The following is a 14466-nucleotide window of genomic DNA, read 5'->3' as shown; positions in this document are numbered from 1 at the left end:
ATGACTATTTAAACTGTTTAATCTTAACCATTGTGAACTGAGTACTCAACCGTGGCTCTCTGCAAACCTTACATCAAAATTATTAGATATTCAATTGACAGCTGCAGACCAGAGTATAGCTGAAATTTCAAATACCCCGCTTTCCAGTACTGCCGACTCCTGATAAACACGAATTGCAATGGACAAAACCTACTTAACCCTCCTTGACAACTACTGCTATAGTCACCTGCATTGACTGTGCTGTTGAGTGTTACAAATGATTGGCTCTTAATTTCCACATTACTTCAAAAGAAGTGGACTTCAACTTGAAAAAAAAGGCTCCCAGCCGATAAACTATTGTCACTTGCCATTCATGGACAAAGCCCTGTTTCCTTTGTCAATCAGGAGGTATCTGGGGCTCTCTGGAAACCAGGGCAGGGTAATAAGCTGAATAAAGGCAGGTACGGCATTGAAGGCCATCAGTAAAGGCCAGACACTTTCACTGCCTAACATTTCTCTGGAGAAACAAAAAGAGCACATAACAAAAAGAGTTGAGATATATTCAAGCATTTTTAAGGTTTGTAAGACATTCATATTGATGAAAAACAGCTTAAGTCAAACCAATATTCAGTTGGGATAGAACATTGATCAACCTAAAAAGCTAGCTGGGAGTAAATTGCCCTCCACTCTGGCATGAGATACCCTCCAGATTGGAATGAGTTACTCTCCATTCTGAGTGATTTGCCCTTCACTCTGGAGTGAGTAACCCTTCATTTTTGACTGAGTTACCCTCCACTCTGGAGGGACTTACCCTCTACTCTGCAGTGACTCACCGTCCAGTCTGCAGTGCGTTACCTTCCAGTCTGGAGTGATATAGCCTCTTATCTGGACTCATGAGAGTGTGCATCCTTCCATCATTGATCACTCATTGTTACCTTCTCTGAATAAACCTGTGAGGTAAATTTAATCCTAATACGTGTCCGATATGACGGGTAGGAAGCAGACCTCCATCAAGCCACAAGGGAAACTGATAGATCAGACTTCAGGATATTCACTACAATTATTTAAATAAATGAATAAGTTAGGTAATTAAGGGCCTGAGGCTTGATATCGGACTCTTTTGGGATATTGGGCTGCCACAGCACCTGACTCGCCATGTGATCATTTTGTCCAGCAAAACCTTGCACTGGCAAGAAGGCCCCTATTTAATGGGATCTTGTAATAAGGACGGCATGGTGGCACAGTTGTTAGCACTGCTGCCTCACAACAGGGGCCCGGGGTCGATTCCAACTCGGGTGACTGTCTATGTGGAGTTTGCACGTTCTCTCCATGTGTGCTTGGGTTTGCTCGGTGATGGAACCATCAATTCTACGGACACGTGCTTGTAGGATTAGAATAGCGGTTTTAATATACTTACAACAGAGCCAGCCTATTCTCCGTTGAACTCTTGATGAACTGCTGGCTGGCTCTGTGGCACGGATCATTATACCGCAGCTCCAGGGGGCGGAGTTCTGGGTGGAGCCAAGGGAGGAGCCCAGTACAAACTCTCGATTACTCCCAGAGCTACTCCCCTGGTGGTCAGGTAGTGCAACTGCACTTACAATATCGGTACGTATATACAATGGGAACAGAGTGACATTGGTAGCTTATAATACCGTGTGAATCACATTCACCACAGTGAAAAAAATCAAATCCGGCGGGGGTGGTGGCTCACAGAGTTAGTCTGTCCGGTGGACGAATTGTTCGTTGCGATCTGCGGAGCACCGGGGTTGCAGCCTCTTGCGGTGGCTGGGTGGGTGTTGAGAGCTGGGGTACGATGGCAGACTCCGGGGCGGGTCTCATCCGAACTTCATACACCTCTGGCTCCACCGGAGACTAGGGGCGCTGGGGGCGGGCTGGTGCTGGCGCGTGGAACAGGTGGGGCGAGCTTGCGGGATCGGGGTGCGAGGGGGTGGCAGCATAGGGAACGGGGAAAAGGGTTCCTCGGTGGGGGTAGAGGGGGGTGCTGGATCCAGTGGGTGCCAGGTCCCAAAGGGATACTGTGTCCTGGCGACCGTCCGGGAACTCTACGAATGCATACTGGGGGTTGGAATGGAGCAGGCGCACCCTTTCAACAAGGGGGTCGGTTTTGTGCGCCCTGACGTGCTTCCTCAGGAGAACCGGGCCTGGTGTCCTTAGCCACGCCGGAAGTGAGACCCCGTGGTAGTGCCCCTAGAAAAAATTAAGAGCCGCTCGTGAGGGGTTTGATTGGTCGCTGTACAGAGGAGGGATCTAATTGCGTGGAGCGCGTCTGGGAGGACTTCTTGCCATTGGGAGACTTGGAGTTTTCTAGACCGGAGGGTCAGCAGGACGGTCTTCCAGACCGTCGCATTCTCCCTCTCCACCTGCCTGTTCCCCCTGGGGTTGTAGCTGGTAGTCCTGCTCGAGGCGATGCCCTTGCCGAGCAGGTACTGACGCAGCTCGTCGCTCATAAAGGACGAACCCCGGTCGCTGTGCACGTAGCTGGGGAAACCAAACAGGGTGAAGACACTATGCAGGGCCCTAATGACTGTGTGGGAGGTCATGTCGGGGCACGGAATGGCAAAAGGGAATCGGGAGAACTCGTCTATGATGTTGAGGAAATAAGTGTTCTTGTTAGTGGAGGGGAGTGGCCCTTTGAAATCAATCGCAAAGCATTCAAAGGGCCTAGAAGCCTTGACCAGGTGGGCCCTGTCTGGTCTATAGAAGTGCGTTTTGCACTCCGCACATATCGGGCAGTCCCTGGTGACCGCTTTTACCTCCTCGTTGGAGAAAGGCAGGTTTCGGGCTCTGATGTAGTGGGAGAGCCGGGTGACCCCTGGATGGCAGAGGTCATCGTGGATGGCTTCAGATGGCTGATCTGCGCGCTGGCGCATGTCCCGCGGGATAGGGCATCCGAGGGCTCGTTGAGCTTCCCCGGTCGATATTTAATATCGTAACTATAGGTGGAGAGTACGATCCTCCACCGAAGGATTTTATCGTTTTTAATTTTGCCCCTTTGCGAGTTGTCAAACATAAAGGCAACCGATCGTTGGTTGGTGATGAGGGTGAACCTCCTACCTGCGAGGTGGTGCCTCCAGTGACGAACAACCTCCACGATGGCTTGTGCTTCCTTCTCGACTGAGGAGTGTCGGAGTTCTGAAGCGGAGAGGGTACGGGAGTAAAATGCAACAGGCCTCCCTGCCTGACTTAAAGTGGCTGCTAGAGCTACCTCTGAGGCGTCGCTCTCAACGTGAAAGGGAGTGGATTAATCCACCGCCCGCATGGCCGCTTTGGCGATGTCCTTGATGGAGCTGAAGGCCTGGTGCGCCTCAGCTGACAGGGGAAATCGTGTGGCCTTAAAGAGTGGGTGGGCTTTGTCCGCATATTGAGGGACCCACTGGGCTTAGTATGAAAAGAACCTCAAGCACCCTTTGAGGGCCTTGGGGCAATGAGGGAGGGGGAGTTCTAAGAAAAATAGGAAGCGAACAGCGTCTTACCAGCTCTGGGTGTATGAAGCTCTCGGTGCTCCCGGAGTCAAAGAGGCATGGCGTGCTGTACCGGTTGAACTCTTGATGAACTGCTGGCATATGGTTGGGGTCTGGGCCCAGGACTCCGTTCTCCACGACGTAGCTGAGGATGGCCAGTCTGTTTGTGCGGAAAACGCATTTGTCCTTGTTGTATGTGAGGTTTAATTTCTGTGCCTTCGGACCTCCGATCGGATAAAGACCCTATCCTGTAGGCTGTATCGCCTGCTGCGAGTGGCTACGGGTTTGCAATCTGGAGTGAGATTGGCGAAGAGAGGAGGGGGGGAGATGCGCAGCGTGGCTAGGCTGCAGATAGTGAGTGGGGGCAGGGGCCCGCCGAAGCTGAGGGTGAGGCTCTTGAGGTTGCACTGGAAATCCAGGCCTGATAAGAGTGACGCGCAGAGGTCGGGCAGGACATAAAGTTTAAATTTCGAATAACTAGCGCCTCGAATTGTGAGCGCAGCGACGGTGTGTCCTTGGATTTGGACTGAGTGGGAGCCCGAAGCGAGGGCAATAGTTTGGCTCACAGGAAAAATAGGAAGCGAACAGCGTCTTACCAGCTCTGGGTGTATGAAGCTCTCGGTGCTCCCGGAGTCAAAGAGGCATGGCGTGCTGTACCGGTTGAACTCTTGATGAACTGCTGGCTGGCTCTGTGGCACGGATCTTTATACAGCAGCTCCGGGGGAGGAGTTCTGGGTGGAGCCAAGGGAGGAGCCCAGTACAAACTCTCGAGTACTCCCAGAGCTACTCCCCCTGGTGGTCAGGTAGTGCAACCGCACTTACAATATCGGTACGTATATACAATGGGAACAGAGTGACATTGGTAACTTATAATACCGTGTGAATCACATTCACCATACTCGGGTGCTCCGGTTTCCTCCCACAGTCCAAAGATGTGCAGGATTGGTGGATTGACCATGCTAAATTGCCCCTAGTTTCCAAAGGTTAGGTGGGGTTAAGGGAATAGGGTGGAGATGTGGGTTTAAGTTGGTTGCTCTTTCCAAGGGCTGGGGCAGACTCAATGGGCCGTATGGCCTCCTTCTGCACTGTAAATTCTATGATATCTATGATAATTTCAGGTTAGTTGCTGCTTGCTAGGCTGCAGGTTAACTTTGCAATATTTTGGTCTGTCTTCTGGCGGGGCTCGTCCCGTTCACTGCGCAGCAGAAAGTTCTGCTGGTTTGCACTGTTTGCGGCTGCTTCCTAAATAATGTTACAGCAATCATGGGCAGTCTGGTGGGACTGACTTTGGGGCAAATATTTGGCCAAAGCCTCACATGCTGGGAACACTCATATGGCCTCATGCCCTTTTTCCAGCGTCGGGGGCAAAATCGTGAGCTGATTGCTACCTCAGATTCCATTGCACGGAAACCTCAACAATGGAATTCCGGTGGGAAACTGCAGGAAGGCATGATGAGCAACAGGCAGAAAGGTGCAGCTGAGCCAGTATCAGGAGGTTAGACACTACTGCCAAGAGGCCTGCTTCTTATAGAGGGAACCAATACATGGCAGTAGATGTCGTACATTGAGCAGTTAATGCACGTTTGCAGCTATTTTGGGGCTGTTTTTTCCTTGTTGTAGATGCTTATTTTGTTTTGAAGTTAGGGATCTGACACTTCACTATATCGTTAACAAAATGATGGCACAACCTGACATGTAGCAGAAGTTATTTAATGTTTCTTTGGAGACAGAGACTAGGGGCTGGATTCTCTGGCACCCCAGCCTGTGTTTCTCGGCAGCACACTGTTTGCTGGTGGCCGGGTTCTATCCTCCAGCTGTTTTGTCAATGGGGTTTCCCATTGTAACCATCACAAGCCACCAGGAAACCCTTTGGCGGGGTGCGCTGCCAGCGGGAAAATTGAATCCGGACGACCAGAGAATTCAGGTCTAAGTGTCAGTGTTATCCTCGTGATTTTGAACTGTACCCAACTATGGGACTCTGCACAAAATTGATGTGTGTTGTCTTTGGCCATTTGCCCCTCTTTGAGACCATAGGAATACTACAGTGCTGCAGGTGGCCATTTGGCCCATTGAGTCTGCACTGACCCTCTGAAAGAGCACCGTATCTAGGCCCACTCCCACCAAACCCCCGTATTCTCATAACCCCATCTAACCTACACATCTTTGGATACTGAGGGGTAATTTAGCACGGCCAATCCGCCTAACCTGCACATCTTTAGACTGTGGGATGAAACTGGAGCACCCGGAGGAAGCCCACACAGACAGGGGGAGAAAGTGCAAACTCCACACAGATGGTCACTCAAAGCTGGAATTGAACCCGGGTCCCTGACGCTGTGAGGAAGCAATGCTAATCACTGTGCCACTCACTTGCTGAAGAGGTGTCTGATGCATCAAAGTGCCATATGCCTTAAATACTAGGACTGATACCACAGTCAGTCACACACACACACCCTCCACAAGCAGTCTGGTATATGGTTCAAAGGGATCACAGCTTTGGAAACGTTGGGTGTGATCTTCTGGCCACGCTGCACCAGGAAAGCAGCTCGCCCTGGCGCAGCATGGCAGGTGAAAGTCGGGAGACCCTGTCCCAGGATGTACCCGGCTTGCAACGCCTCGCGAGTTTCAACGCAATCTCACCAGACGTTGCAAGGGCAATCCTGCCCACAATGAGCAGGATCAGTTTTTGGCAAATCTGCACATTAGGGCGAGGCTGTAAGCCTAACTCGCATGTGCAGATTCCCGAGGTATCCGAGGCTTTAGGATTCAATCCCTTTGCCTCATGGACCTCGGGCGAGTGCCGTTTGGTACTGATCTCCACAACTCCACAAATGGTGAGCAGACAGAACAGCAGTTGTGGGGGTCTCCAGGTGGATCGGAAGCCTTCAGCTGCATTCCCATTGGGCAGGGTAGTGCCCTGGCACTGCTAGTGCCACCTGGGTGCCAGCCTGGTACTGCCAGCTGGCAGGGCCATTGCCAGGGCGGCAGGTTGACACTGCCAAGCTGGCACATTTGTGCGTGCGCGATGGGACCGGGGTTGCCCGTCGTGGGGTTGGGGGATGTGGGAAGGGAGGGGCGCCCCCATGTTTGGGCTGGGAGGAGGTCGGGGATTTTTTTTGTGGGCCTTGGAGATTGCGACGCCATTTAAATATGGCATCCCAGTCTCTTGCTACAATGGGGAGTTCCAGCGAGCAGTGCTCCCCATTGTAAACAACGAAGCTACGTGCGGCCTCGGCCGTGCATCTCCCCTTCAGGCCCCTTATTCGAAGCGAGTTGCGTCAAACAGCCACGTGTTTCTTGGCACTGGGAAACACCTTTGTTCCCTTTTGGTAAGAAAACGACGCTTGAGCCAGCAGTGCCTGATTTCCCTCCGAGATTCTGGAATTCACCTGTGTTGGGGTGGAGTGTAAACCGGTGCTATTATCACCCTTCCTGGCAACTCATGAAAGGTGTCAGCCATGGTTCAGTTGGTGAATAACACTCTCGCTTCTGTGTCAGAAGGTTGTGGATTAAAGACCTATTCCAGAGCCTTGATCTCGGCTGACATTCAAGTTCAAACCTTGGGAGTGCTGCACTATTGGGGGTGTGATCTTTTGGATGAAATGTTAAACTAAGGTCCAGCCTACTCTCTCACAAGGCTTGAAAAATCCCATGATATTATTTTAAAGATGACCAGGAATGCAGTCCCCCTATTGCCCTGGACAATATTTATCCCTCAACCAACATCATAAAAAAAAGATTATCTGGTCATGATCTCATTGATGTCTGTGGGATCTTGCTGTGTGAAAATAGACTGCCGCATTTCCAACATTACAACAGTGACTGCACTTCAATAAAGTTCTTTATTGGCTGTGAAGGACTTTGGGGGCATCTTAAGGTTGTGAAAGGAGTTCCAGAAATATATGTTCCTCTTCTTCACCATTTTTCTGTCCTTCATCACCACTGTGTCATAGTAAAGTCAATAGACCCTTTCTGTCCCTCATTGTCTCTGAACTTCAAGATGGTTGAAAAAAGGCTGGTGTTCAGCCTCAGTGTTAAAGGTGGTGTGCAGTGCTCTAGCACAAGGTGCTCTTCAGGTTTATGATACAGATCCCATTCTCTTCCATTTGTAGCCAGAACACAGTCTATATTTCTACACTTCTCCATTTTACTATTTTCTTTGACTACAATAAGCTGTAAAACATTAACACACCCAATGAATATGTTGCCTCCTTGGCAGACCTCAGAAGAAAGCACGTGTTGGAAACCTACCTGATTCTCCATTCTTAAAGAATACTAATATCCTCTGTAGTCTACACCACTAGTGTAAACTGTTAAGAACATGAGTACAGATTTTTTTTTTTTTTTTAAATAATTTTTATTCAAATTTTCAACAGATTTTCATGCACAAAAGATAGAAAACCAGTGACCCCCCCCCCCCCCCCCCCCCGCCCCAAATACAACAGCAAAAAATTAACACAAAGAATGAGCATGAAACCATGAAACCACACATCCATCCCCCCTATCAAACAAATAACCCCCCCCCCCCCGGGTTTCTACTGAAGCTGGCCACCCCTAATGCTCCGCCAGGAAGTCTAGGAACGGCTGCCACCGCCGGAAGAACCCTTGCACCAACCCCCTTAGGGCAAACTTGACCCTCTCCAGCCTGATGAACCCGCCATGTCGTTGATCCAGGTGTGTTGTTCCTTGTGTCTTAATAAAGCTCATAGTCTCTGTCCCTGTGTATTTATAGCTCTCCCATGCTCCCTCTAGTGCTTGCTGAGTTGTATTGCATCTACACTGATACACAATCACCACGCCAGGATTCCGCGCTTGGGGGCTTCGCATCCTTCCACTGTAAAAGAATCCTGCGCCGAGCTACCAGGGGCGTAAAGGCCAGGATCCTGGCCTCTTTCGCCTCCTGCACTCCCGTGTCCGATGCTACCCCAAATATTGCGAGCCCCCAGCCCGGCTCCACCCTGGAGCCAACCACAAGGTCCCCGCAACACCCCTCCAAAAGCCCTCCAATGCAGGAGACGCCCAGAACATGTGGGTGTGGTTTGCTGGGCTCCCCGAACACCTGCCACACCTGTCCTCACCCCCAAAGAACCAGCTCAGCCTGGTCCCAGTCATATGCGCCCTATGCAGCACCTTTAGTTGGATTAAACTAAGCCGTGCGCAAGAGGAGGAGGAATTCACCCTCCCCAAAGCATCCCCCCACGTCCCCTCATTGATCTCCTCTCCCAGCTCCTCCTCCCACTTCTCTTTCAGCTCTTCCACCGAGACCTCCTCCCCCTCCTGCATCACTTGGTAGATTGCCGAGATCCGCCCCTCACCACCCACGCCCCCGAAAGCACCCTGTCCTGAACCCCGCCTTGGCAGCAACAGTGGAAACTCCGCCACCTGCCGCCTAACAAACACCCTAATCTGCATATACCTAAAGATATTCCCTGGGGGGAGACCGAACCTCCCCTCCAACTCCTCTAAGGTCGCAAACTTCCCATCGAGAAAGAGGTCCCCCAGCCGCCTGATACCTGCCCTGTGCCAGCTCAAAAAACCCTCCGTCCATCCTCCCTGGTACAAACCAGTGGTTCCCCCGTATCGGGGACCAAACTGAAGCCTTCACCTCCCCCCTATACCGCCTCCACTGCCCTCAGATTTTGAGGGTAGCCACCACTACCGGACTCGTAGAATACTTTGCTGGGGGGGAGCAGCAACGGTGCCATCACCAGCGCCTCTAGGCTCGTGCCCACACAGGACGCCGCCTCCAACCTCTTCCATGGCGCCCCCTCCCCCTCCATCACCCACCTACGTATCATTGCCACGTTCGCAGCCCAGTAGTACCCACACAGGTTGGGCAGCGCCAACCCACCCACTTCCCTGCCCCGCTCCAGGAACACCCTCCTCACCCTCGGGGTCTTCTGCGCCCACACAAACCCCGTAATACTCCTCATGACCCTCCTGAAAAAAGCCTTCGGAATCACGATGGGTAGACACTGGAAAAGGAACAGGAACCTCGGGAGCACCGTCATTTTGACCGACTGGACCCTGCCCGCTAGGGAGAGTGGCAACACATCCCACCTCCTGAATTCCTCCTCCATCTGCTCCACCAGCTTCGTAAAGTTGATCCTATGCAGGGCCCCCCAGCTCCTGGCTATCTGGACCCCCAGGTATCTGAAGCTCCTCTCCGCCCTTTTCAGCGGAAGCTCCCCCATCTCTCTCTCCTAGTCTCACAAATGCACCACGAACAGCTCACTCTTCCCCACGTTGAGCTTATACCCAGAGAAGTCCCCGAACTCCCCAAGAATCCTCATCACCTCCGGCATCCCCCCCCCCGCCGGGTCTGCAACGTACAACAATAAATCGTCCGCGTACAACAACAGCCGATGCTCCCCTTAGGGTCCAGCACTGTATTGAAATCTCCTCCCATTATCAAACCCCCCGTCTCAAGGTTTGGGATCCGACCCAGCATACGCCGCATAAAGCCTGCATCGTCCCAATTTGGGGAATACACATTAACCAGCACCACCCGCTCCCCCTGGAGCCTACCGCTTACCATCACATAGCTGCCACAATTGTGCGCCACCACACTCGACGCCACAAACGACATACTCTTCCCCACCAAAATCGCCACCCCCGGTTCCTCGCATCCAACCCCAAGTGGAACTCTTGCCCAACCCACCCCTTCCTCAACCTCACCTGATCCGCCACCCTAAGGTGCGTCTCCTGGAGAATAGCCACATCCGCCCCCAGCCCCTTCAAATGTGCAACCACCCGGGCCCGATTGACCGACCCATTCAGCCCCCTTACATTTCATGTGACCAGCCGAATCGAGGGGCTATTCACCCTCCCTCTCTGCCGGTCAGCCATAACTCTTCCTCGGCCAACCATGTGCCCGCAGTCCCCGCACGGTCCGTTCCCCACAGTGGCAGATCCTCGTCCCAACCCCTCCTAATACCATCAGCTCCCCTTCGGTCCTTCCAGCAGCAACCCAGTACCCACCCCCCCCCCCCCCCACCCCCCCCACCCCCCCCCCCCCCCCCCCCACCAGCACCCCCATCCCCCTCCCCTAGCTAGGGCACCCTCTAGCTGCAGTACGCCTCACATTGTGCTTCCGTAATTCAGCTGACTCCTGCTGACCCCGGCTGCTCCAGCAGTCCCCAACCCCCCCCCCCCCCCTCAATCCTCAGTCCGAGTCCAGCTTCTCTGACTGGACAAAGGTCCAGGCCTCTTCCAGGGAGTCAAAGTAGTACTGGCGGTCTTTATAAGTGACCCAAAGGCGCGCCGGCTGTAACAGGCCAAACTTCACCCCTCTCTTATGCAGCACCGCTTTCGACCGGTTATAACCAGCCCTTTTTTTCGCCACCTCCGCACTCCAGTCCTGGTAAATACGGACCTCCGCATTCTCCCACCTGCTGCTCCTCTCCTTCTTGGCCCACCTCAGCACACATTCTCGGTCGACGAACCGGTGAAACCGCACCAGCACCAACCTTGGCGGCTCATTCGGCTTGGGCTTTCTCACAAACACTCGAGGGACCCCCTCCAGCTCCAGGGGCCCTTGGAAGGACCCCGCTCCCATTAGCGAGTTCAGCATCGTGACCACGTAGGCCCCCAAATCCGATCCCTCCGGGAGGCCCAGGATCCGCAAATTCTTCCGCCGCGAGCGGTTCTCCATTTCCTCCAGCCTTGCCTGCCATTTCTTGTGGAGCGTCTCGTGCGCCTCCACCTTCACTGCCAGGCCTAGAATTTCGTCTTCATTTTCCGAGGCCTTTTGCCGGACCTCGCGGATCTCTGCCCCCCTGGGCCGTCTGAGTCGCCGTGAGCTTGTCAAGTGAGGCCTTTAGCAGTTCCAGCAGCTCAGCTTTCAGCTCCCTGAAGCAGCTCCTGCTGCTCCTGCGCCCACTGCTGCCGGTTCCCCGCCCGCCGCCATCTTGATCTTCCTCCTTCGCACCTTTCTCTGCCCCAGAGCCGATTTTTTGACCTCCCCGCTCCTGGTCCTGTTCATCCAATGGTAGAGAGGCACAGCTGATGTCGTCCCCCACCGGGAAAAGTCCGTCCAGCGCCGTTACGGGCCCTAAAAAGAGCCCAAAAGTCCGAAAATAGCGGGAGCTACTGAACGTGCGGCTTAACTCCGCATCACCTCAACCGGAAATCCCCATGAGTACAGATTTCTGACTAACCATCTGGAAGTAAATAACAAAAGCTGAAGCATGTGTCCCTCCAATCCTTTTATCTTCATTGAAAATGTTTAAATTAATAAATCTCTCTTGATTACTCAAGGCCCAGAATCCCATAAGAATCCTTGTTACTCTTTGAAGTCTCTCCAATGTATCTTCATCCTTTTAAAGGCCACTTGCTCCAAACTGGAAGTTTCCTTTCTGTCTCGAGAACATATCTCCACCTTCACCACATTTAGCACACAGAGCAAACCTTCTCCCATATTCCAAATGTGACCTTGTCAATAGAGTGTAAACCGCACTTCTACCAGCCAGACTGTGCACGCCTGGTGAAGGCCTCTCGCCCCTTTGAACACTTCAGCGTGGACTTCAAAGTGCCCCTCCCTCCACCAACCGCAACATGTATTTTCTCAATGTGGTCGACGAGTACTCAAGATTCCCCTTCGCCATCCCATGCCCCGACATGACATCTGCCACTGTCATCAAAGCCCTTAAATCCATCTTCGCTCTGTTCGGTTTCCCCGCCTATGTCCACAGCGACCGGGATCCTCATTCGTGAGCGATGAGCTGCGCCAGTACCTGCTCAACAGGGGCATTGCCTCGAGCAGGACGACCAGCTATAACCCCCGGGGAAACGGGCAGGTGGAAGGGGAGAATGGGACGGTCTGGAAGGCCATCCAGCTGGCCCTACGGTCCAGAAATCTCCCGGCCTCCCGCTGGCAGGATGTCCTCCCCGATGCCCTTCACTCCTTTCGGTCGGTCCTGTGTACCGCGACTAACGAAACCCCCATGGACGTCTCTATGCCTTCCCTAGGAGGTCCACCTCCGGGGTTTCACTCCCAACATGGCTGGCAGCTCCAGGACCCATTCTCCTCCGTAAGCACGTGCAGCTACACAAGGCGGACCCGTTGGTTGAGAGGGTACAGCTACTCCACGCCAACCCGCAGTACGCCTACGTAGCGTACCCGACGGCCGCCAAGGCACAGTCTCCCTTCGGGACCTGGCACCAACTGGGTCCCCACACACCCCCCCTTCCTCGGCACCACCCTCCCTTCCCCCGGCGCACCCCAACACAGCCCCCGCTCCAGGACGATCCATCCTCCCCTTGGTCCGACCGTGGAAGAAGATGAGGGCGACACACAACCCGAAGTCACCGACGACTGAACCAACGCCGGCATCAACACCACACCTGCGGCGCACGCAATGGCGGATCAAGGCGCCCGATCGTCTAAATTTGTAGACTCTTTCTAAATTTTTTTAACAACCTGTATGTAAATAGTTTCCACCACCCCCACTGGACTCTTTTTTAACAGGGGGTGAATGTGGTAGTCACCACTTTTGTATTATATACTGCATACGCGGGTATTACGGTAAAGCCCCTGTACTACAGGTACGGGGGGGTAGATTCCTGCCTGCTGGCTCCGCCCGGTAGGCGGAATATAAATGAGTGGGGTCTCCGAGCTGCAGCCATTTCGATAGCAGCTGCAGGAGGCTCCACATCTCTGTGTAATAAAGCCTCGATTACTCTCTACTCCTGTCTCATCTAATTGATAGTGCATCACTCCTTACCATACAAATATTTCCAGTTTTGTGGAATAAAAATCTATTTTTTTATTTTAAAATGATCTCTTCTTTGTCCTGTCCCTATTGTTCTTCACCCATCAGAGTTTGTCTTTTAACTTCTGTAGTGAATGTATTGCATTAACCATTCACCATGTATGTCACTGTATCACACTGTTGCCCATGTGGACTCCACCTATGTACCATTGTAAGATATTACCCGGAATGTATCATGTTGGTGCCTTTGTGCGATACGCCCCTGGCTCCGCCCCCTTGAGGGGAGGTATAAAGAGCAGTCACCCTGTAGGCAGCTCTCAGTAACAGAGCAGTCGCAGGCAGGCACTGTTCTAGTCGATTAAAGCCACAGTTTACATCTACTCTCTGTTTCGCGTGAAATGATGGTCTATTCAATTTAATCGACTACAACACCACAATGGAATCGGCCCTCAAACCTGACTGACTGGAACTCGACCCACAAGCCGCAGAAGCGAAAGGGATTTTTTCACACTGGCTCCGTTGTTTCAAGGCCTACCTCGCCGCCTCCTCCTCGCCTTCCGTCTCCGACGATCAGAAGCTGAACCTCCTCCACGCCCGGGTGAGCCAGCGAATCTCTGTACAACTCGAGGAAGCTTCCAACTATACAGACGCCCTCGCGATGCTGAAACGCCTATACGTAAGACTGGTGAATGAGGTGTACGCACGGCATCTCCTCACTAAGCGCCACGATGCCCTGGGGAATCGCTGGAGGAGTACCTACGCGACCTCAAAGTCCTTGCGTAAAGCTGCAACTACCAGGCTGTTACGGCCACTCAACATATAGACCTTGCCGTCCGGGACGCCTACGAGGCTGTAGTCAGGACCAACTATATGAGACAGCGCCTACTCGAGAAAGGTGTCTTCGACCTGGAAGAGACGGTAAAGCTTGCCTCCTCCTTCGAAGTAGCATTCCAAAGCTTCAACGCGTTCCCGTCTGATCACACGACCCCCTCGTGGACCCCCGACAAAAGAGTACCCCAGGCCTGTGCCGCGCGGCTCCCCGCCCAACACGGGGGACTACCCTGCTATTTCTGCGGCCAGCATCAGCACCCCAGGCAGCGCTGCCTGGCCCTAAACGTGAACTGCAGCGACTGGGGTAAAAAGGGACATTTCGCTAAGGTTTGCCTGGCCAGGTCCAAATCCTCAAAATCGCAGGCCCGACTCAGACTCACAGGCCCGCAGACCCCGCAGTGTGGCAGCGTGTCTGCCGGCTCCGCCCTCCCCGGATGCGTCATCAGCCTTGTGTTGTCCGT

At 53.1% G+C, this 14466-nt stretch overlaps 1 protein-coding gene across 1 annotated transcript in view; it reads right to left on the bottom strand.

The window, feature by feature from the left end:
- LOC119963249 (solute carrier family 2, facilitated glucose transporter member 11-like) overlaps window positions 1-14466 on the bottom strand; it is a 112910-nt gene that overhangs the window by 41727 nt on the left and 56717 nt on the right. Inside the window, exon 6 of the mRNA XM_038792490.1 lies at window positions 348-496. Coding sequence (XP_038648418.1) covers window positions 348-496 — 149 coding nt within the window. The remainder of the gene's footprint in view (window positions 1-347; window positions 497-14466) is intronic.

The sequence above is a fragment of the Scyliorhinus canicula genome, chromosome 1 (assembly GCF_902713615.1).
Source record: "Scyliorhinus canicula chromosome 1, sScyCan1.1, whole genome shotgun sequence".
Lineage (NCBI taxonomy): Eukaryota > Metazoa > Chordata > Chondrichthyes > Carcharhiniformes > Scyliorhinidae > Scyliorhinus > Scyliorhinus canicula.
The sequence above is the reverse complement of the archived record's forward strand: the minus strand, read 5'-3'. Positions and strand labels throughout refer to the sequence as shown.